Source organism: Electrona antarctica (assembly GCF_951216825.1).
Source record: "Electrona antarctica genome assembly, chromosome: 9".
NCBI classification, from domain to species: Eukaryota; Metazoa; Chordata; class Actinopteri; order Myctophiformes; family Myctophidae; genus Electrona; species Electrona antarctica.
The window spans coordinates 19192921-19218183 of record NC_136790.1 but is presented as its reverse complement, the minus strand read 5'-3'; the positions used below and the strand labels follow the sequence as shown (position 1 = coordinate 19218183).

At 45.2% G+C, this 25263-nt stretch overlaps 2 protein-coding genes across 5 annotated transcripts in view; one reads left to right on the top strand and one right to left on the bottom strand.

Moving 5' to 3' along the window:
- synpra (synaptoporin a) overlaps window positions 1-14178 on the bottom strand; it is a 31139-nt gene extending 16961 nt beyond the window's left edge. Inside the window, exons 1-2 of the mRNA XM_079511157.1 lie at window positions 14027-14178; window positions 13811-13876 (exon numbers count right to left, since the gene is read on the bottom strand). Coding sequence (XP_079367283.1) covers window positions 13811-13876; window positions 14027-14044 — 84 coding nt within the window. The 5' untranslated portion in view covers window positions 14045-14178. The remainder of the gene's footprint in view (window positions 1-13810; window positions 13877-14026) is intronic.
- The window catches only part of LOC306930283 (lysophosphatidic acid receptor 6-like), a 60718-nt gene extending 36244 nt beyond the window's left edge, over window positions 1-24474 (top strand). Inside the window, exons 1-3 of one of the 4 annotated variants that reach the window (XM_079511153.1) lie at window positions 14040-14068; window positions 22382-22888; window positions 23561-24474. In XM_079511153.1, coding sequence (XP_079367279.1) covers window positions 22382-22888; window positions 23561-24040 — 987 coding nt within the window. In that variant the 5' untranslated portion in view covers window positions 14040-14068 and the 3' untranslated portion in view covers window positions 24041-24474. Of the gene's footprint in view, window positions 1-14039; window positions 14069-21461; window positions 21575-22381; window positions 22889-23560 lie in introns of those variants that run through there. The other 3 variants (XM_079511154.1, XM_079511156.1, XM_079511155.1) reach the window with 3 other exon arrangements.
- Window positions 24475-25263: the final 789 nt, after the last annotated feature.

Genomic DNA, 25263 nt, shown 5'->3' with positions numbered 1-25263 from the left:
AAATTATATTACACATGGGTGGGTGACGTGACATGCTGTCCTTTGCTGTCCTCAGTGTCAAACGCGTATAAATAAAAAATATATTTGTCAAAAACCTTCTGAATATTGTGCAGGACATTATGCTTCATGTGAACATACTCAAGATTAAAACATTTCATTCCTCATTTCTTCAGAATTGTCAACCAAACATAGCAAAACTCATATGGTGCGACTGTCCTGACCCTGTTTCTCAAAGTAGGAACTTGAATAAAACAAAGGGGAAACAATGCTAAAATTATTTTAAAAATTCCATAAATATAATATAGATGTCTATTTGTGAGCCTAATCTTTTCAAAGTCCAAGCATAATGTTTTCAGTAATTTCTGATAAAAAAGATTTTGTCCCCCAAACCAAAATCATATTGTGTGACACCATTTTGGGAAATTTCAACAGGCAATTGTTTGGACACCCATTGGGATAGAGAGGTCCTTCTTCAGTAAGGTTGCTCAGCACTTGCATTACAATAGCATGACAGGTGTCTGTGGTGAATTATCATTTTAACATTTCCATGAAATACGATCTTGTTGGAACGCTGACCAATGCGACTCATCCGAGTGTCTGTGGGTGTGACACCTTTTTCATTAAAAAAGCTAAAGTTATTAGATTTTTTGGTCATAATTACATGTAAATCTATGTTGCTTTGTTATAGCTAGCATGTTGTTAGCATGCTAATGTGTAGCTAGTAGCCTCAAGGTTATGTTAAGTGCAGAAAACATAATATGGTGTGACACTATATCATAATGGTGTGACTGTCTGCCTGTCACGCCATATGACTTTTTTGTCACACCATATGATGCAAACTGTATTTTCCTACAGATATAACAATAAATAACAAAGACCCATGTTTCTTTTGTCCATTTAAACATTTGTTTTAAACAGCTTCACCTAAAATCTGCAACTATCCACAATAAAATGTGTTAAATTTTGTTTTATTCAGTCATTTGCATGTTATTCAATGTTAAAGCAATTTTCCTGTTGCTGTTTTTCCTGAGTAATTGTTTAATCAATCTGTAAAGTTCAGTACTCACTAATAGGTAGGTTAAAACACAGTTTGCTTTGAGAAATGAAGATATGATCATACGGTGTGACACTAAATCATTTGGTGTGACGTTCTAAATAGTGAAAAATCATACCTTTATTAATGATGAAACCATTAATGTTAATGGATTACATAGCAAATAGTATCAGGAAGAGTCACAAATATTTGTGTAATTTTAGAGAAAGTTGTGTCACAATAAATACAAAATATGTTGAAAGACCGACAAGATAATATACAGATTTAAGAAATTTTCACAAAACTATAGTGGATTACAGGTTAGTTATGATAACTAACTTTGATAAAGTGAGTAACTTAAGAAAGGTGTACTCCATTTTCATTTTATAAACGATTATTGTCATGTCACACCATATGATGATTTTAGGCACAAGTACAACAAAATGCTGAATACATTCTGATTCCAATAAAATATCTAAAAACAAAATATGTTTCCATAAAGATGAGAGTGAGTAGAACAAAAGTAAATGATTTTTATTCCTGTTATTTAAAGGTTTTTAAAAAACACTTTTTTAGGGGTGTCACGTCACTGACCCACATGTTGATAATTATAATTATTGAAATTATAATTATTGCCAATCTGGCACCAAACACACACCCTTTATCCTTATTCTCTCCCTCTCCTTCTCTCCCTCTCTATTGCAGCTGCCTCGTCGCCCTGTGATTTTCGGCATCGGGTTTTTAGTCCCTCTCCTCATTTGTGGCTGGGGCGTTTGAACAGGCGAGCGTGGCATCTTGGAGTGAGTGTGTGTGTGTGTGTGTGTGTGTGTGTGTGTGTGTGTGTGTGTGTGTGTGTGTGCGCGTGCGTGCGTGCGTGTGCGTGTGTGTGTGTGTGTTAAGCCCCCAGTGTGTTTATCTGCCTCTCCCAGCTGGCCTCCTCAGGGAAGCAGAGATGGAGCAAAGGGGGTGGGGGGGTGGGGGCAGGGTGTCATGGGGTGGGTTAGGGAGGGGGATAGAGGAGAAGAGCGATGGGTAAAATGGGGGCAGGGGGCACTGACAGAGAGTGGGTGAGACTAGAGAGAGAACGATAACGATAAACCTGGAATGACAAGTACAGGAATGAAAACAAACAGCCTGCGAGTGAATGTTTCTATACTGTCTACTTCAGCAGACCATAGGGCCACTTCACCATAGGGCCACTTCACCTATCTTCTTCGTATAATTGGTCCTCACTATTCCTCATTATTCTGTCTCAGAGGAGAGCTGTGGACAGTTCTGAAAAATGCCTATACCAGTGACATCGTCGGTAGCTGTATTTGGATAAAGTGGTGATAATATAAGGACACATTAAAGTATCTGACAATGTATAACGTCACCATACCAACTTTGATGAGGCCGTATGGTGTTGTTCTAAAAACAACACAATTCCAAAGGTTAATATTTTGGACATAGCGGTAGCTGGTTTTATAGCCCGACAGGAGAGATATGCTGAAATAATGATACCTTCATATTTCCTTACTTGGCAAGTTCAGCCCAAAATAGACCACCTACAGTCAAGCTGGCCTAGGCTGTCACACTGGAATACTTTCCCTTATGGTCTAGTCTCCCTATGCTGGATTACCTGAGGTGGATTATATTATGTGAACATGTGGTTATAGCACCTTTACTTCCCTGTTCCCTTGATCCATGAATTGGCCTATTGAACCTTAAGAACAGTGCACCTGCTGCTCCTTCCTTTAACCTCGCCTCAGGGCAGCATGTTACTGTACACCTGCATTTGATGATAATAATATTCTAAACATCATGCATGATGTACAATATATACCTGCCACTACACACGCCATCTGTATATGCGTAGCTTTGGTAAATGAATGGCATTTATGTAGCGCTTTTCTCCTTAAGCGCTTTAAAATGTATTTCACATTCACCCACCGATGGCAGAGGAAACCATGCAAGGCACCAACCTGCTTATCGGGCGCAGTTAGGGGTTCAGCGTCTTACTCTATAGGTCAAGGACACTTCGACACAAAGCCAGGCAGGAGGAGTTGGGAATCGAACCTGGAACTTTCGGATTCCAAGACGCCCACTCTACCTCCTGAGCCACTGCCGCCCTTTGTTTATTTGACCTGTGTTCTTTTTCTATGTTCTACTTCTTATATACCTCTCTCGCTCTATACCCTATACGTCATCTACTGTATGCTCTCTCTTCTCACGAAAACTACGAATGATGGAGTGATTGAACCATGAACCATCATTTAGTGACTAAATGATGGTATATTTAGTGCACAGTGCAGAAGAAAGACATGGGACTGGGAAGGAGCAACATTGTTGAAGTGCAATGGCACAGTAACGAAGAACATAGATTGTGAAACAATAGACAATAGATAGTAACATAGATTGTGAAAAGCCAAAAGAGACGAAAAAGAAGAAAAACAAAGGCAGTTGATTAGATAGGAGGATGTAATGAGAGAGAGACGGGAGAAGAGATGCAGTGAAGCGGGGAAGGGGATGCGCAGCAATGAGAGAGAGATGGGAGAAGAGATGCAGTGAAGCGGGGAAGGGGATGCGCAGCGGTGGGAAGTAACTAAGAACACATTTATAATTTGGCTATTTGAAAATAGACGATCTACAAGCTAACGCAAAATATTGTGAGCTTGCAGATCTGCTATTTTTTTTTAAATTTAGACATTTCTGCATAAAAAGAGTACTATTTATTTTTGGTATATAAAGTACATTACTTCTATAGATTTACTCAAGTAAATTCACAATACCAAACTTTTATTTCAACAGAGTATGTTTACATTGTGGTATAAATACTTTGAGTTCTTCTCCACCACTGGGGGAGGGTGATGATGATGATGTTGATGATGCTAAGTGGCATTCAGGCTAAAAGTACAGTACTATTCATCAATGAGTGCCAACCACATATAGCACATGGCTTCCGCCTGCGACATTCAATGATGATAGGAATCATCACAGTGTTGAGTGCACATGTTTCAATTGTAGTCACCGTCTGGTAGAGCAAAATCTGGGGCACCCTTTATGGAGATGAGAGAGAGAGATAGACAGAGAGAGGGAGAGAGAAGGAGAGAGAGAGGGAGAGGGAGAAAGAGAGGGAGATAGGGGGGAGGAGAGATATATCTCATTATATTCGCTTAGCCCCCCTTTCCTAATATGGTATTGAATAAGCTCTATTATGCTAATGATCAGCGCTGAACTTCCTCCCAAATATATACTTATCTTATGAGGATTGGAGTGTTTGTTTGATTGGGAGAGTGTTCTCCATTTTTTACAGTTAACTGAACAACAATGAACAGCCTCCGACTCCGACACTGTGGATGCAGCATGTGGGTCCGTGGCAAATCCGTGCCATTGCAGGCAGACACACACACACACACACACACACACACACACACACACACACACACACACACACAGTCAACATGAATGTGTGCACGCCTGTCTGCGTAGATATGCGATTATACTGTATGTGCATACATGTACTTTAAGTCACTATGAGTGTGTGTGTGTGTGTGTGTGTGTGTGTGTGTGGGTGTGTGTGTGTGTGTGCGCTGGATGGTAAAAATACCCCTCTCACTCCAGTCAGTCAGGCAGAAGCAATATAGCAATCGCTATGGTCCGCCAACATGAGCAATTTTACGGCAGCTAGTTAAGTACAAAACAGAGGGCCAAGAGGCCATCACACGCAGACTCCACACGCCTGATGCACACAATAGAGACGGCTCCGTTGTTAAACTGTGACACGTGTTGTACAGGCTCTCGTAACAACCTGAGAGAGTGGAACGGAACGTGTGAACAAGAAGACAGGGGATACATGTAGGTACGAGTACAAATGTGAGTGAACAGAACAGTGAAAGTGCAGCCATATTTATCTAAACCTCACGTCACACCAGCAGGCTTTTTTTCCACATGGCAAAAGCTTGGTTTTCATTCCAAACTATTTAACATTTTTCTGGGGAGCCCCTGGATGGAACCCCCTCAAGGAACCCCTGGGGATTGTGGAACCTCGCCTCCCGAAAGCTGAGAAAGGATGCTAGCTGTCATCTGTTCGTCATTTCCGTTCACGAAAATATATTGTATAATATCTATAAAATATTAATTTAAATTTCTGCTAAGCATACTACACTATATACAGTATATGCTTCAAATCATTAGATTTACAGTTTTGACACATTTGCACGACGGGACGGGACGTGGCTGCTATTCAATTGGCTATTCAAAAATAGCAGATATACAAGGTCATAGTGCGCCACCTCGTGCCGTACTATGAACTTGTAGATCTGCTATTTTTGAAAATCTTTGAATATATATTATATATTTAATGCGAACATTTTTAACTCAAAACCTTTACGTCTGTGGGGTCCCTGAAACTAAATGTGTTAAGATGAGGGGTCGGCGGCCATGCACACATACAGTAATATCCATTTTGGGGGTCCATGACATGAAAAGGTTTGACTGCCACTGATATACTGTACAACATAAGTTGTTCAGAAAACGCAGACATCGTTTTGTCCTCAGGTCTTAATAGGTAAAGCCAGTGACATTACAGTAATGTTGATGCTGATACTCACTCTCTCTCTCTCTCTGTGTACTCAACTGTAAGCTTGACTGACCACAACAAGCAGGCAGAGAATCTCCATGTTATTTTAACAGTGTCTCTCTGGTCCCTGATGGTCGTCTTCTCCCAGTGGGGTTTCCATGGCTACTTGAAGTCAGGTGACCTGCAGCCCGGCCCCTGTGTGCGTGTGTGTGCGTGTGTGTGTGTGTGTGTGTGTGCCCTGCGGTGACTGTCGCCACACTTATAGGCTACTATTAGCTACTGTATGTATGTGTGTGTGCGTGTATGTATGTGCGTGCGTGCGTGCGTGCGTGCGTGTGTTTGGAAATCTATTGCCTACCAAGCCATGGCAGAATATATTGCCATATTTTCCAAACGCTTAGTTTAAACCAAGTTGTCGATCCTGTTACATAACTGCTCGGTTTTGTGGGCCAGTTTTTCTAATGCAATGTGACACAGCTCTGTTCACATATCTCTTTAATGCTCTGTAATTGCACATACATTTAACACTCTTGATTTGTGTTTGGCTTGTTTCATGTGTGTGTGTGTGTGTGTGTGTGTGTGTGTGTGTGTGTGTGTGTGTGTGTGTGCTTGCGTGTGTGCATGTGCGTGCGTGCGTGCGTGCGTGCGTGCGTGCGTGCGTGCGTGCGTGCGTGCGTGCGTGCGCGTGCGTGTGTGTGTGTGTGTGCATGCGGGTGCAATTGTGCATGCGTGTGTGTGCATCGTGATGTACACTCAGTTTGTGGTAGCGTGTTTGTGCATTTTCATTTACATGTGTCTAGCTCTGGTAAAGTCCACTTAAAAATAATAAATCACTGACAAATGCAAGGAAAGTACCCTTTGCAAAGTGTGTGTGTGTGTGTGTGTGTGTGTGTGTGTGTGTGTGTGTGTGTGTGTGCGTGCGTGCGTGCGTGCGTGCGTGCTGTAGTAGTATAGTAGAAGTTAACTAGACATGAAGACATTTTATATGGCCCTCACAGACAAATGGTTGTTTTATATGGTTAGAAAAATATGTTTAGACATCATAGCTAAACATTCAGGTTAGGGTAAAAATTAGACGGAGAGAGAGGAAGAGAGACAAAGACAAAGAGAAAGAAGAATCTCGTAATGTTCCAAAAATAATATGCAAAGGCCATACCTATAATACAAAAGACAAACTGCCTTGTTGACCTTTAGTCTTTGTTAGATTTTCATTAGAAAAATACCTTAAAAAGTAACAAGTGGAATGCAGAGCAGACGTTCTGCGCTTCAGATCTGAACAGGAGACGGAAAGAGAGAGAGAGAGACAGTGACAGACACAAGCTGGTTTTGCGCAATAAGGCTCTTGCCTGAATAAAATCCTGAATGGAAACACCTCAAAATGCGAACAAGTCTTCATTTTTCGCAAAAACACTTTTGCGCTTGAATGGGGTTTATTTTGGCCTATATTGAGAAAAAAAAGGAAATACGCAAATGGGGTATGGAAACACTTGCGGAAAAGATTTCTAATTAGAAAGCATTGCACTCGCATTTATATCGCTTTAGAACAGAAAAAACACGCGATGGTGAGTCAGTGGACTAGTGGAGTGAATGGGAGCGTGGGTGGGATGTGGATACATAAACGTACACTCTCGAAGCCTCTGTATGCTTCCGAGGTGGAAAGCCTGGTGACGCGAGGTTATCTGTCTGCAGGCGCTCTTGCTCTCCCCCGGTAAGTGCGTGTGTGTGTGTGTGTGTGTGACATGATAAGATAATCGTGTAAGATTATCCTGTAGTGTGTGTGATGCTATCAGATTTCAGATCGGGAATAGTGTCTTAACAGAACATCAAACGGTAAAATAAATGTCAGATAATATGCGTCTCACTTGACTGGCAAAATAGCGCCACCTACTGCTTATTTAATATCTCCCAAGAAGCGCATTTTATCAGTGGATGGAAACAAGAAAAACATGCTTCGAAAATTCTTGATGGAAAAGCACCTACAGAGAGAGGGGGAGAGAGAGAGAGAGAGAGAGAGAGAGAGAGAGAGAGAGAGAGAGAGAGAGAGAGAGAGAGAGAGAGAGAGAGATGCGGCCTCATTGGCCATTCATGTCTGCCACAGACAGGCCGACCTTTCCCTGCGCAGACCGCATCATTGCTCACCGAGCTGAGACAGGATGCAGCAACTCAACTCTGACCTGACGCATCAGGAAATATCCCGTCAGATCCCGGAGCTATAGTCGCCTACCATGACCCAAGCATACGTATTAAAAGGGGACACATCTGTTAATATATCCCATCAGACCCAAGAGAAATGACAATAAGGCAGAAGCACTTGACGCATGCATGGGAGACACGTACTGTCTGGAGGCAAACATGGAACCGGACGTTTGAGGCCATTGAGGCATTACATTGCAGTCAATGAGAGCCGGCTGGACAAGCCTCTTCTTCTTGTCATATATCTTTGAAGCGTGTTATATCTCAACAGTTTCCCATTTCTTCACACAGTCCAGCTTATGAATAAACACATTTTGCGACCTCATATTGTTGCTGTCGGGAGGAAACCACCTAACTCCATTTTTGAGTTTTTATTTTATTTCATCAGTGCTATTGAACACCCTTTACGTCTGTGTGTTGGTTAAAAAATATTGAACCAATGAAAAGTAGTAAAAAGCTTCAGACAAAACATCTTAACTCAATTGGCCCCGCAAACTGTCTGCTAAAGCAGCTAACTCCACCACCCCTCTCATGCAAGTAATTTACAATATATAAAGTCACAACACCAACTTTGATGAGGATTTGTTTTCAAAATATATGGTTTTCTTAATTTCCTGAAAAATGTGAACATTTTGAAGTTAGGTGGTTTCTTCCTGACAGCAGAGACACACATATTTAAAAGAAGACGTATAACAGGTTGCTTTCTGATCACTTGTCTTTTGATATGCACACAAATTTAATTGAGGTATCTAAATAGCTGATGTTTATAGGGATAAAACATATCTTTGACCTGCCAAGTCTACTGCCATTAGGGATGGGACGATCATCATCTCAGTCAGTCATTCTGGCCAATCACAATTTGCGTCCTCACTTTTGTCTTCAATGTTTGTGTTTACACAAACCCTCAAAGCTGGACATAGGAGGGGATAGCGGCCCTCAAAATAATGTGGATACTCTAAATTAAGAAGAAAGAAAAAGAAAAAAACGTAATGTTGATATATGTGTGAGCTGTTGCCAGTCTCTCTGCTCCTCACTCTGTTCCTCTCTTTCATCCACAGTCACTGTTGCATGCATGATCGTGTTTGTGTATACTTGCATGTATGTACTGTATGCAATGCATGCATGTTTGTGCATGTCACCAGTAGGAGGGACTGTAACATCAACCTCTCATTATAAAACTTACACTACTACCAGTAAGACGCCCTGAGGAGCTCCCCCTAAAGGGCGAGGTCGCGTGCACGCATCCGCCTGGGTGACGGCAGATGGCAGATTGCTATAGGCGAGCGCTGGCGCTTTGGCATGGGGGGTCAGATCAACGTATGGAATGAATTTTGTACTGGCGGCCATATATATGGACCGTGACTTGAGTGTACAGGGTTTGATGAGGTCAGATCAACATATGGAATGTCAGACCAGGTCAGCTTCATATATGGAGATCTAAGGGTTTGAGGTATGAGGTCAGATGTAGAGTTGCTGGCCGGCTCCATATATGCAGGTGATAATCCAGTCTCCATGTATGGTTATCCAGTAGAGGATTTGATGATGTCAGATTGACATATGGAGCGTGTCACGAGGCGTGATGTCACGAGGCAAGGTGTGTGTGTGTGTGTGTGTGTGTGTGTGTGTGTGTGTGTGTGTGTGTGCGTGTGTGTGTACCCCGGGGCAAGCCACATGGCGCTGACATCACAGGACAGGGGAATGAGGAAAAGAGGTTCCGCATCAACAATGGTTTTCCGTGGAGTGCCAGACTCAAACTCCAGTATACAAAAAATTGGTGTGTGCCAATAAACAAATGGAAATGTGCGTACTTTGTCCGGCATTTATTTAAAATCTTTAGAATTTTCTTAATTCCTTCTTTTTGATCTTGTGGGGGTGCACTGTTAGAATCGGCCTGGGATTCACGAGGGTGACTCATCATCAGCGTTTATAGGAGGCCATTGATATGATGGCGTTCACTGTGTAATAATTATGCTAATGATAATTCATGTGATGAATATACATCAGTTGCATAATATTGTTGCTGTTGGGCAGAAAACTCAGATCTCCATATTTAAAGTTTTTTTTCTTCTCCCTACTGAATGCCCTACTACTTCATCCAAGAGTGCCGCAAAAAGTAGTGAAAATATCAGATCTACAAGACGCGTTTTGTGAGCTTGTACACAGGGCTAAATTCACAATTTGAAAATGTTTGTAAAATAATAATAAAAAAGGAACTGTTTTGGACATACAAGGTTTCCACCCGACAGCAACGACATGCCCAATCAATGCTACAATTTCACGCACGCACGCACGCACGCACGCACGCACGCACGCACGCACGCACGCACGCACGCACGCACGCACGCACGCACGCACGCACGCACGCACGCACGCACGCACGCACGCACGCACGCACGCACGCACGCACGCACGCACGCACGCACGCACGCACGCACGCACGCACGCACGCACGCACGCACGCACGCACGCACGCACGCACGCACACACACACACACACACACACACACACACACACACACACACACACACACACACACACACACACACACACACACACACACACACACACACACACACACACACACACACACAAGCAAAGAAATGCACACAAGATGAAGAGTTGGGGCACATCTCAAAGGACAGCTTCTGCATGACTTGCTGGATGGAGGAGAGAAGGGGACCTTAAAGCCGTTTGAAGCGTAATATGTCATCCACTAACAGCGTGCCAAACAGGCCGAGAGCTGGCACTCACACGCACGGTTCACAAACACGTACGCACGTACACACACACACACACACACACACACACACAATTTACAATTTAGGCATTTAGCAGACGCTCTTAATCCAGAGCGATTTACATTAGGCAAGAACAAAAGCATTGGAATACATCACATATATAAAATGCATTTATCATGAAACATGCGTAAGCTAAGAACGTAACTAGAACATATCTATATAATGACACTATACATATAAACTATACATATATACTATGACTACATACAATACAATTATTGTGCTGTCTACATGACATGCTATAAGTCTGTTTCAAATGCTATCTAAGTCTAAAAGTGCTATCTAATGGGGTAGGACACACACACACGCGCGCACACACGCGCGCGCACGAGAGAGAGAGAGAGAGAGAGAGAGAGAGAGAGAGAGAGAGAGAGAGCTCTCTTGCAATCCTCCAAACAAAACGTCTAAAATGGATTTTTGTCATAGCCCTTTGCAGACTTCATCCAAAGCTTTAAAAAAGCACTAATGGGGGGAGACCGTTACACTGCAGTCAGCGCAGCCTGCAGCCGATATATTCAAGACTTCATTAGCAAAGTAAATGTCAATCGCTATCGAAACACACATGCCTCTGGCCACCCGGGGCCAAGGAAACACACATGCCTCTGGCCACCCGGGGCCAAGGAAACGGATCTGACTGACAAACATATGTTTCCTCCTGGTGACCTATTCTGAAGAGTAAAGCTATACTGTCTATAGTCTGTCTAATAGGGCTCAATCTCCATTATTAACAAAACCAATGCAATTCCCTGTGTAAAACCACACTCAATATGAACCACATTAAACTCTAAAGACCGGTATAATTAGTTGACTGGAGTACCCCAGGGTCATTGCTATAGGCCTTCTCCTGTTTTCACTCTACACGAAATATCTTCACCGAAAACAGCTGATCTACAAGCTCAAAGGGCTTTGCATTGTTACCCATGGTGACTGTGAATATCTCTGCTGTTTTCGCTGAGTGTTCGTCACAGAATAAGGACATTATAGAGTTGATGTGCATGATTAAAATTATTCAGTGGAACAAACGTTTTTGCTTTTTTTTCCTTCTTACCAATTTAGTTATGCCAATCAATTCCTCTCCGCACACATATCACTGTTGTAATCTACTGACTCACCTGCCGGTGAGGAGCCCCCACCGGGAGGACGTAGACTCGTATAGAGCCTTCGCACTACTTCTCCCGCCCAACACTGCCCGCTGAGAAGTGCCGCCCCCAGCCCGTAGGGATACATGCAGTGACACATCACCGTCCCACCGGCTTCCCTCCCCCGAACGCAGGCCAAATTGAGTTTGTACAGACGCTCGGCCACGCTAGATGCACCACGTTGGATTCGAACCAACAACCTCCGCGGTGATGGGCATGGCACTTTACCACTGTGCCACCTGAGTGCACAAACAAAACTAGCGGCCAAATCAAGCTAGATTTAGGCTTTTGCAGCTAATATGTCACTTGGCTCCGTATGCTGACAGATACAGTATAATCCCCAGGCCCCACTTTGAGAACCATCTTTTTTCACGTTCTATATATATTTATATTAACACATTAGTCCAGCTAACAGGATGATGATATTACTGTTGGGTGGGTACAAATCTGTCTTCTTGAAAAAAATTGAATACGTAAGTCATGATTTGAATTGTTTGCATCCTTAACCATAGCAGCCACAGGGGAACCTGGCTTTAGTCTCCTCCTCTTGAGATGGTAAGTGAGGAGCTACGGCAAAGGTCATATTCCGTTGCTGTTGGGCAGAAACCATGGATCTCCATATAATTATGTTTCAACGTTTTATGTTATTTATTTATTCTTTGCTCATTAATGCCCTATATTCGTTGAGAACGAATTCTTCTCTTCACTTCTCACACTAAAACCTACAAGTTGCACAGTACAAAACCACTTACTGTTGGCCAATTGGAGGGGGTTCAGTCTTGCTCCAGCTCTGTTTCGGAAGGTGGTGACCGACCATGCACTTCCTCACCCAGATCTTTTTTGATCTTCGAACCGGGAACCTTTCATTTATAAACTCGCTCATCTAACCTTTAGAGTTTAGACCAACGGCCCCTGATATTATTATATAGAAGATGGTCGACAAAACTGGAATAGATAAAAATGCTCCCATAATGTGATTGGTATTGGTATGGAGTCCCTCTGGGATTATAGGCCTACTAGTGTAATTTCACACACACGCACACACAGTCACACACGCACGCACACAGAGGCAACTCTGAGTGTTATCATCATCATACAGATGGTGCTTTGGGTCATCGACTGGCTGCTCTTTTTGGCTCTGACCCACAATTGTAGCCTATATTATGCGTACATCTTTAAATTAGTCACACAAAAGACAGCCAAGAGATCTGAAGTGGATGGACAGTTGGACACCCTTCTCAAAGGACTTTGTGCAAGGGGACCCCAAAAGAGAATATTTTTTAAATATATACAAGCTTGCAGCAAGTCACAAACACTTTGAGGGCTTGTAGATTGGCTATTTTTCATATAGCCAGAGCATATGGTTAAAGGGGTTAAAATGGACACCCGCCTCCTTTGTGTGTGTGTGTGTGTGTGTGTGTGTGTGTGTGCCCTAGACACACACACACACACACACACACACATACACACACAAAAAAACGCGCACTACTTATAATATAAGAGAGCTCTCTCTTAATTGGCATTTCTCTATACATCAAAGAACATAAATAAGAACTCATGCAGCAATTGGAAATTACGATGTATAGGTTATTAGTCAATATATGCTAATGAAGCTGGGATCAAGCTGTTCTCACTCACACTCTGATTTGTATTTTTTACGGGCAATTATTGACAGACGCACAGGAATGGGAGAACGCACAGAAATGGGAGAGGAAAAAAATATGCAGAATGTTACAGTTAGGAATGATATCCGAACTGTAACATTCTGCATATTTTATAACCAGTTTGTTCTGTGGCACAGATCTGAAGTGAACACACAACCATTTTGGTCACGGGGGACCACTGTAAAGTGTAAACTGGATCTGCGCGCTGCGCGCCTGGACGGTCGGGTATTATTATTAACCACTTGAACCCCAACAACATCCATCATAATATACCGGGGGGAAAACATTACCAAACAACCCATCTACATACAGCCAATTGGCTGTATTTTGGCGAAGAGATACTGTCGACGGGGGGGGGGGGAAGCAAATGTTCTTCACCAAGTTATTTCATGCAAAACAATAAGGGAAACTTCCAACTTACCCATTCCAAAACGCGGATAAATCCGAGAGGTAATTTCAGCACGTGGAATGTCCCCGCAGATGCAAGCTGTGCAAAGACAATTTTCACATAGATATAAATCAATTCATTGATCCTATGGTCTGACATTCAATGTCACGTCTGTGTGTCTAATTACACTGATTACGCGCACGCATGCAATTGAAAAGAGTGGGAAAGGCAAAAGAGTGATTTACGAACCTGATTGGCAGTATCCATTTCCAGAAGACTTTTTCACTAGATGTGAGTAAATGAAAACAATAACAAAATGCAAGTCAAATCCCCGATTGATAATGCGCGTTATGCGCCCCTCTCTCTCTCTCCCCCTCTCTCTCTCTCTGCTCTAATTAGGCTACTCCATACGGAAAGCATCGACTTGTCCTCGGCTTGTAGAATAATGTAAAGTACCGTAGAGACAGCCAGGGATTGGCTTTACGAGGAAGAGCAACGCCTTCGTCGTTTTACTATTGGACGAAGTGCTTTGTTATATCCGTCTCAATTTCTAACGGGGAGTTGTTGTGAGAATTCTGCTTTTCCCATTTTGCATAGATTAGACAAACATAAAAAGAGTAGGCTATTGGCGACAGCTAGTCCTGTAATGTATTTATTACAATAAATTCAACATGCCTTGCTTTCAATCGATCAGTCGCTTTGTATCTGCAGATCATCACAGATGGGTAACGGCGTGCGCAGCGTTCTGTGCGTAAAACGCACAAATACGCACCAGGCAGCAATCAGCACGTGTTGTGTTGGCTATTTCAACGGACGTAAATGCAACCTTTTACAATAGTCAAGCTAGATAGACTACGTTGTCATTTAGTCTACTCGTCAGTTGACATGCATACTATTATTGCCTTATTGTTATTATTATTTTTGTTATTTCCCCCATGCTTTTGTTGTTTTACTATTAACTTCATTGTTGCCTCACTGTCTGTCCGTTTTTAGCCAGCCTCTCTGGGGAAGAAGGAGCAATTTCTCATCTAATTAGATCGCCCAGGCAGAGAAAGAGAGAGAGAGAGAGAGACTACAGTGGTGGGCTTCCCACTATGCTGATGACAATTTCTCTACAGCCAAGTGCTAACTGCTCTGACAGCGTGGCTAATTTTCCCACATCTCCAATCGCCCCCCCCCCCCCCCCCCCCTCTCACACACACACACACACACACACACACACACACACACACGCTTACACGTCATCGCCTGAAGGGCTCTGTCCATGCGATTAGCGAACGGTTAGATGTGATTGGCTAATATTTTCACCACATGAAATCAAAAGGATGCGAGCAAGAAGAAGAGGCTCTCTCATCATGTGCACTTTATCCATTATGATCTCTGTCTGATAGCGAGCCCATGCAGCCATACACTGTTAGAACGGCTCTGCCTTTTATCTGACCTAACATCATGCAGACTGTGGTGGGAGAAGTAGGTCTATAGTGCTCAGATCTTATAGCAGGCCTAAACGTAGAAAAACCACAAAATGGAAATATTCTGTTTACGAGTAAAAGGCCTATATATGCAGCTTTCAAATCCAGCTCTATTTGGCGGCGATCAGAGCAATGGTCACCGCACCACTGTTACAGCACAGTGTTAAACACTGCACGACAGCACTGTTAAACACTGTGAAATTTAGGTTTTTGGTGTGACTAGTCTAGTCTCATTGGTGCAGATACCGATACCGGTGCACCTTAATTGCAAGTCCGGATGTTACCCATTTGTGACGTCGTCCACCATCTACCCACACTACAAATTATACTTACTTATTTAATTATCTTCGTGCTGGTGGATAGCACATATGGTCTTATGTTGCGTTCACATGGGGCAGATTAAACAATGCATGGAGTCTACCATTCATTGTCGCCTTTGCATCATTTCATCTGTGAACGCACCATTACACTTCTTCACCAATGAACGCCAATGCTGTCTGTATAGTATCTACTGCACGATGTTGCACTTGGCCCCATATAAGGCGATTTTTGGCTCTCCCAACAAGGGGGCACAGAGGGGACTGGGGAGGCACAGGGGCACTGGGGGGGCACTGGGGAGGCACTGGGTGGGCACTGGTGGGACACTGGTGGGACACTGGGGAGGCACTGGGGGACTTCAGTGCAATGTGCTATGTCGCAACATATAATTTATTTAATCACATGTGATTAAATAAATACAGTTGCTGGTGCTGGCTGTTATCTGTTGTTTAATCTCCAACACACGTTTTGTAGTTCTATTTTTGAGTGGTGCAAACCACTCCAACAACTGGCTTTGTTAGTACCCGTGTGTGTGTGTTTGTGTACCTGTTCCTCAAAAGAATGAGCATGGTTACTATGGTCACTGACATTACGTAAGACCACAGCTGATCAGGCTATATAAGACCTTGTACCACTCAGTTCACACGGGAGTGATTTTTAACTATTTGTTTGGGTTTGAAGTAATCTGGTCTCTGGCGTGCTGGTGTGTTGATTCCTTTTAGCTTGCTGTGTACCAGATAGTCTTTAAGATTTTTGTTTTTTCTGTAGGCCGATATAATTTTATATTCCTTTAGAAGATCATCTGTTCGGTTCTCAAAATTCCTTTTTAATCTGTGGCTAGTCTGCTCTGTGTTGAATAACTGGTTACCAGGGCCAATTTTGGGCCTTGATCCCGCACTCTTACAGTACATCTAAGAAGGTATTGTGAGCTTTCCGAAGGAATGTCTTGGTGTAACCTCATAGTCTGAGAGCATTAAACAGCGTTTTACAGGCTATTTTGAAATCACTTCCTTGCGTGCAAATCCTATGGAATCTGAGCAGTTGTGATTTGACTATCCCTGTGTAACAGTGTGGTGGGTGGAATGACGTTTTGTGTAGTAAGGCTAAGGCGTGAGCCTATGGCAGGCCAGTCTGGTGCATCTCAGAGGCCTCTAGCCTATGGCAAGAAAGGTTTTTCTCCAGTGTGGAGATGCAAGTGTGTCTTCAGACTACGTATCTGACTGAAGCTCTTGTCACACTGCTTACAGTGGTATGGTTTTTCCCCAGTGTGGATACGCTGGTGTTCTTGCAGATTATTTAACCTACTGAAGCTCTTGTCACACTGCTTACAGTGGTATGGTTTTTCCCCAGTGTGGATACGCTGGTGTTCTTGCAGATTATTTAACCTACTGAAGCTCTTGTCACACTGCTTACAGTGGTATGGTTTTTCCCCAGTGTGGATACGCTGGTGTTGCTCCAGATTACCCGATTCAGTGAAGCTCTTGTCACACTGTTTACAGTGGTATGGTTTTTCCCCAGTGTGGATACGCTGGTGTACTCGTAGAATATCTGACCTACTGAAACTCTTGTCGCACTGTTTACAGTGGTATGGTTTTTCTCCAGTGTGGATACGCTGGTGTACTCGCAGATTATTTAACTGACTGAAGCTCTTGCCACACTGTTTACAGTGGTATGGTTTTTCTCCAGTGTGGATACGCTGGTGTACTCGCAGATTATTCAACTGACTGAAGCTCTTGCCACACTGTTTACAGTGGTATGGTTTTTCTCCAGTATGGCTACGCTGGTGTATCTTCAGACTACCTGAGTCGGTGAAGGCACCGGCATATGGACGCTCAGAACAGGAGACCCGAGTCCGGAGATACTGGGGCTCACTCCTTCCGTCCATCATGAAATGCAGCTGTAAATGGACTGTTGAGGGGATGAGACATCTAGGTTCCTCTGTTGGGGTTCGGACAATATGTCTTTTATACTATAAAATCACTCTCTCCGTCTCTCTTGACTCAGTCTCGCTTGTCTAAGACAAGTTGCATCTTATGTAGGCTGACCAGGAGGTCTGACGTCACACACAACATAAGCTGTTGCCGTGCAAGGCTAGAAATGGAGATTTGTGGCGCCATACATTTTTCGGCACCTCAAATTGGGCGCCAATTCCGTCCTCACATCCTGTACAGGTGGGAGATGGCTGTCTGTTTGCTGTGGTCTGTACAGGTGGGAGATGGCTGTCTGTTTGCTGTGGTCTGTACAGGTGGGAGATGGCTGTCTGTTTGCTGTGGTCTGTACAGGTGCAGGAGATGTCATGGCAGATTTAATGCCACACTATTTTGTCCGTGAGCATAGTTAAGCCTCCAGGCCTTAAAGGGCCACTTCATCCAAAAAAAAAAATACAAACTGAAATATGTTAATGACATTTAGAAGATTTAGAACACTTTCCTGTGGTCGTTTTGTGTGTAATATGTGTTTTTTAGATATTTTAGATTTTAGCAGTGTCCACTGGGCTCACTTCCTTGCTGGACTTGTTGTCTCAGTAAGACAGCCCCCCCCCCTATCCACAAAGGGGGAGCAGTGCACCAAAGCATTATGGGAAGTGTCCCAGGTCTGGGGAGGCACTGGGCAGACACTGCAGGGAGGCACTGGGCAGACACTGGGCAGACACTGTGCAGACACTGGGGAGGCACTGGGCAGACACTAGGCACTGGGCAGACACTGGGGAGGCACTGGGTGGACACTGGGTAGGCACTTGGCCGACTCTGGGCAGACACTGGGTAGGCACTGCACTGGGGAGGCACTGGGCAGACACAGGGGAGGCACTGGGTAGACATGGGGAGGCACTGGGCAGACACTGGGGAGGCACTGCACTGGGGAGGCACTGGGTAGACACGGGGAGGCACTGGGCAGACACTGGGGAGGAACTGGGCAGACACTGGGGAGGCACTGGGTAGACACGGGGAGGCACTGGGTAGACACGGGGAGGCACTGGGTAGACACGGGGAGGCACTGGGTAGACACAGGGAGGCACTGGGCAGACACGGGGAGGCACTGGGCAGACACTGGGGAGGCACTGGGCAGACACTGGGGAGGCACTGGGTAGACACGGGGAGGCACTGGGTAGACACGGGGAGGCACTGGGTAGACACAGGGAGGCACTGGGCAGACACTGGGGAGGCACTGGGCAGACACGGGGGAGGCACTGGGTAGACACTGGGGAGGCACTGGGTAGACACTGGGGAGGCACTGGGTAGACACTGGGGAGGCACTGGGCAGACACTCATGGGGAGGCACTGGGTAGACACTGGGGAGGCACTGGGCAGACACTGGGAGGCACTGGGGAGGCACTGGGTAGACACGGGGAGGCACTGGGTAGACACTGGGGAGGCACTGGGTAGACACTGGGGAGGCACTGGGCAGACACTTGGGAGGCACTGGGTAGACACTGGGGAGGCACTGGGCAGACACTGGGGAGGCACTGGGTAGACACTGGGGAGGCACTGGGTAGACACTGGGGAGGCACTGGGCAGACACTGGGGAGGCACTGGGCAGACACTGGGGAGGCACTGGGTAGACACTGGGGAGGCACTGGGTAGACACTGGGGAGGCACTGGGCAGACACTGGGGAGGCACTGGGCAGACACTGGGGAGGCACTGGGTAGACACTGGGGAGGCACTGGGGAGGCACTGGGTAGACACTGGGGAGGCACTGGGCAGACACGGGGAGGCACTGGGTAGACACGGGGAGGCACTGGGTAGACACTGGGGAGGCACTGGGCAGACACGGGGAGCACTGGGTAGACACTGGGGACGCACTGGGCAGACACGGGGAGGCACTGGTCAGACACTGGGGAGGCACTGGGTAGACACTGAGGAGGCACTGCGCAGACACTGCGGAGGCACTGCGCAGACACTGAGGAGGCACTGCATGGGAGGCACTGGTCAGACACTGGGGAGGCACTGCGCAGACACTGAGGAGGCACTGGGTCTTCACCTTCCACCCACACTCTAAGCAATTTTAATAAGATTTGACACAAATTAAATAGATAAAATAGGACCGTTTGACCATACACAGCTGTCTGTCAGAAACTGAAATCTATGACTTCCGTCTCATTAATATGATTCTAATCTCTCTTCCGTTGTGTTCTGGTGTATGGCAGCATTTTCTTGAAGTTGAGTCATTTTTGAGGGGCGCTAGCCCCTCCTATATACAGCTTTAATGTTTGTCTTTCAACGATGATTGTTTAAGAAAACGCCATAGACAATAAAGATAAATGTAATGTTTGTTTTGAGGACTAAAACAAACATTAGCACCCGTTGCTTAAACAAACATGATGTTGTAATTGATGTTGTAAGATGATAAGAGCGCCCCTCACTTCACACGGGTGTGATTTTTGTAAAAATAGATAACAAATAAAATGGAAGCCTACATTTCTGTGTGAATATGGCTTACTTTGTCAACTGTGATCTAACCAATGACTTTCCTACTCAACTTATAGCATCTGTGTTTGCGCAGGGAGGGACATTTCTTTGTTTGCGCAGGGAGGGACATTTTTAAAAGTAGGCCTACAGCTGTTCTATTTAAAGGTATATTCAGTGATTTCACTTAATTCAAATATCGCTTCTTGTTTTGTTTTGTTGTGATAATCCTCCCTACTATAGAGTGTGCTCCCTGTCCCCAGTTAACCCCTGGGGGTCAAAAAACCTTAGGTTTCGTTTTTGGCTAGGTGGCCCAGCCTTCATCCAATCAGGATAGAGAGGGGCCTTCCACCAATCATGATCGAGCTGGGGCGGGCCTTGGTGTGTGTGTTGTTGGCCTGTTGCGTGTCCCCCCCACTGTAGTGCATGCATGTGCACATCTTGTTACCGGGGCGCCGGGGGCGGACCGGGGGTTTTTCCAAATCACCCAAATCACTGAATGCTCTTTTAAAACACGTGCTGGTGGATGAGACATATAGCAGAGCTCACCGAAGGAGAGAGCCGTTTACTACATTGGGGGCAGGTCAGGCGGGGAACAAATTTAACTAATTCCAATTTGAAGTGGAACCATCATTATCTGTCAGCTTAGTTAACTTTAATCTTTTACTTAGGTTTGATACGTCATTATACCTTTCAAGCCAGGAACGCTGACAAAAACGGATTTAGAAGGCATTTTTAGAATCTGCCCTAATGGAGACTGGGTGAAGTCAGTGGGTCAATCAGCCAGGCAGCCATCCAGGCAGCCAGTCAGCCAGCCAGTCAGCCAGCCAGTCAGTCAGTCAGTCAGTCAGTCAGCCAGTCAGTCAGTCAGTCAGTCAGTCAGTCAGTCAGTCAGCCAGTCAGCCAGCCAGCCAGTCAGTCAGCCAGTCAGCCAGCCAGTCAGTCAGTGAAGGGACACTGCAGTTAAGTGGCCCAGTATTCTCACCGTCATTGTTTGTAGTAGCATTGCCAATCGCTTGTGTGTGTGTGTGTGTGTGTGTGTGCGTGTGCGTGCGTGCGTGCGTGCGTGCGTGCGTGCGTGCGTGCGTGTGTGCGTGCGAGAGAGAGAGAGAGAGAGAGAGAGAGAAATAAATAAAGCCACCCCTGAGCTCAACAACAACACTATAGCCACCTCTTTAGTTTCCAGTCACGTTGCACCATTACTGGCACAAATCTGGACAATAAATTTTCCTTTTCTTTGAATGTCTCCCCCCTTTATTGCAGCTGTAACCTAGAAAGAACGACAATGTGAGTGCTCGCGCGCGCGGGTGAGTGTGACTGTGTGTGTGTGTGTGTGTGTGTGTGTGTGTGTGGGAGGGAGAGAGAGAGAGATAGAGAGAGAGAGAGAGGGAGAGAGACTGTTTAGTATACATAAACGTTTGTTTGGGGTGAATGTTGCAGGTACTGTAACAGAACGATGCCACACAACACATACAGTATGATATGAACATATGGATGTACAGAGCATGAATAAGAAACGTCGCTGAGCAGGAAGAGACATCCTTTCATCCTCCTGAACAGAATGACAGAGAACGAGACTTGAATTTCTCTAAAGATAAACTCAGTAAGTTTCCTGTTCTTGAAAACATGCACCCATGGCCATGGTGGCACAACCTGACTCTTGGTGTATACGTCTGCATACTTGTTATTGTAGCCTATAGGCTGCATAATGTATAGCCTACTTTTTGTATTAATAATTGATGGTGTTTTATTGTAATCTTACTCTTCCTATAAATGTAAGTTACTGACTGTACTTTATAATGTCCTGTATCTGTGTATATCTAAACAACACAGAGACACAGAGACAGTCAGATGCAACCAACACAAGCACAGGCAAAGGCAGACAGACAAACAGACGGACAGGATACGTAGGCAAACAAATGTGGTGTAATCACAGAATCCGGAAATTATAATCATAACCTAAGTTAAGTATAATCATCATCCTCTTCAGCTAACTAAATACGTGGATCTTTATTCATTACTTCACCATCTCAAGTCAAAAGGTAAAAGTTCTGTCTTCATACTTTCCACATTTAACATGTTGAATGAATGCTAATTTACAGTATGTGGTGATCTGTCTCCTTGATTTTATCTGCTTCAATTATTTTATGTATTACAAAATTAAGAACAATACTCAAGTACATTTAGTAACTGCCCACCACTGTCACTGAGGTTACTTTGCTGGACACCCAGGAGTTTACTGCTGACTTTCACTATTTTGGAGACATTTTGGCCTTGAAGCTGAGATTGGCAGTACATTGTGTCTTGTCCAGCATCATCAATCAAGGCAAGGCGAGTCGGTAAAGCAGAATAGAAGCGAATGTCTCGATCATCCCTTGTCTCTCTCTCTCTCTCTGTTTCTTGCTCATAGATGCCAGCCACCATGTCCAACAACAACAACACCACCACAAGCAGCTGTGACGACAGGTCTACGGGGGAGATTGCCGCCATCTTCGTGGTGGTTTACAGCACCACCTTCATCGTGGGCCTAGTCTCCAACCTCACGGCCCTCTTCGTGTTCTGCCGCTTCGGCAGCAGCAAGTCCTCCTGCGCGGCGACGACGTCGCACACCACCGTTTACATGACCAACCTGGCCGTGGCGGACCTGCTCCTGGTCCTGGTGCTTCCGCTGAGGATCTACCACCACCTGGGCTTCGCTCTGCCCCAGTGGCTGTGCGAGTGGGCCGGCCTGGTGCTGCTGGTCAACATGTACAGCAGCGTCTTCCTCCTCACCTGCAACTGCTTCGACCGCTGCGTGGCCGTCTCCTTCCCCATGTCGTCCCGCGTGCGGGAGGGCCGCAAGAAGTCGGCGGCGGTGTGCCTCGGGATCTGGCTCTTCACCTTCGGCTCCAGCCTGCCGAGCCGCCTTTTGCAGAAAGTACGTATGTATGCAGGCTATAGCCATCTGTGTTAATACAGCAAGTGGAATAATTGACCACTTAGTTAGTAAACTGAGCCTGAGTGGCTTTTGTATAGAATTGAAAAAATCACACCCGTGTGAAGTGAGGGGCGCTCTTATCATCATACATGTGATCATACATCATCTCATTCTGGCCAATCACAATTTGCGTCCCCACATTTGTCTTCAATGTTTGTGTTTACGCAATGCCATTCATTGTCAATGGCATTCAATGTTCGTGTTTGCACAAACACTCAAAACTGGCCATTCATTATCAATGGCATTCAATGTTCGTGTTTGCACAAACACTCAAAACTGGCCATTCATTATCAATGGCATTCAATGTTTGTGTTAGGACAATGGTTGTGTTTACAGTTACACAAACCCTCAAAGCTGGACCTAGGAGCGGCTAGTGCCCCTCAAAAATAATGACTCTGGTATGGGCGGCTGGCATAGCCTTCTGGGCACCTATAGGCTGGTAATCCAGCCTGACAGCACGTCACAGGTTCAAATCCCGATCCTGATGACCTTTGGTGTGTGTCACCCCCCATCTCTCTCCCCGTTTCCTCTCAGACTACTGTAATCTATTAATAAAGGCAAGAAGCCAAACAAATATCCGAAATAATAATGATTCTGATTCTGCACATACAGCACGAGGACTTGGAGCCACGCTGCTTTGGAAGTTTGCCCGTCTACGCCTACACCCAGCCGGGAGTCCTGTTTTCAACGCTGACCATCGGGTTCGGGATCCCGCTGACCGCCATGCTGGCGTGCTCCTGGGGTCTGCTCAGGGCCATCCAGCGCAGCCCCGTGGCCAAGACGCAGCTGGTCAACAGCAGGAAGATCAAGAGGCTGGTCGGCGGCAGCCTCTTCATCTTCCTGCTGAGCTTCCTCCCGTACCACATCGTCCTCGGCCTGCTCTACCTCTACCGGGAGGACACGCCGTGCCCCCTGCTGGGCGCGTACCGCTACGCCCTGATGGTGGCGTGCCTCAACGCCATGCTAGACCCCATCGTGTACTACTTCACCACGGAGACGTTCAGGAGGCGCGTGATGAGGAAGCAGCACCAACTGAACAGTCAGAGCTCTGTACAGTGCAACCACCAAACCGAGGAACTCGTCAATAGTTAAGGGACTATTTTTGCGCCGGCCTACGCAGGAGCGATGCAAGTCGTGAACTTTGTCAGAGTACCTGTTCTGTTGTACACCTTTGTCTGTCTGTGTCCCATTTATGCCCATATATGGAGTTCCGAGTCAGTCAGGCATTCCCAAATATCCATGCCAGTGTATGGTGTCATTTTAATGACATCAGTGTACTCCATGGGGATTAGAGGTTTTTTCGATGTTTTGGGGAGATCCGCTGATCCGATCATTTCCCACTTGACGCGTCATCTGACCAGTCATCATCAGCTGGGTGAAGCTGAAACTGTGGTAAATGTACAGTAATATATGGACTGGTCTTGTACATTTCCAATGCCTTATGTGATTTAGATTGATTGAAAACACACATATTTGCTTACAAACCTTGTAGTACAGCTTTAAACGTATGTACTATTGAGTTTGACACAACCAGGATTAAACAAGGATTTAACAACAAAAAAAGAAAAACTGTTGTGGGGGAGCATATTATTTGTCTCTTTTAAGTTTTGCAAGTTGCTTGAGCACAAGCACAAGCCTGTCTATTTTTAATCTAGAAACATATGTTGAGTTGTTTGTTAGATGTCGCCTCCACAAACAAATCCCCCGATTTTCTGCAAGAAAACATTTTGAAAATGCAGGATGGAGAAAAGCTTTTACAAATCCCTTCTTGCAAATGTTTGTCTTGAGGTTGTCCAGATAGGCCGGGGGTGCAGTGATGTGGTTAGCGGTATAACTCCACACACAACCCCAAAACATTTTCATCACAAGCCCCGGGCGTCTCTAATATATCGTCTCTGTCAGGTGGAAACCTCATATGTCCAAAACTCTTACTTCTCAGGATTCAAATTCAAAAGTAGCATGGATCGACAAGCTCAAAACACGTGAAGAGGGTTTTGATGAGATAACTGCTGCATTACGGTTTGTGTGTGTGTGTGTGTGTGTGTGTGTGTGTGTGCGTGCGCGTGCATGGCTGAATCAGTATCAATTTTACGTGTGACATAGTGGGTGAAATTCGTTTGTGTGCAAGCTCCATCGTTTTTGTTATTTCCATGAAAAGAGAAAGGGAAGAGGGGGGTGGGCTGGAGCATGTGTGTGTGTGTGTGTGTGTGTGTGTTTAATCACTTGATTCGGGTCACCAAACATCAACCGTTCATCCAAAAGGGGAATTCCCCATTTTGACAAAGGGAGATATTAGGCTCTCGGTCCTCAGGCAG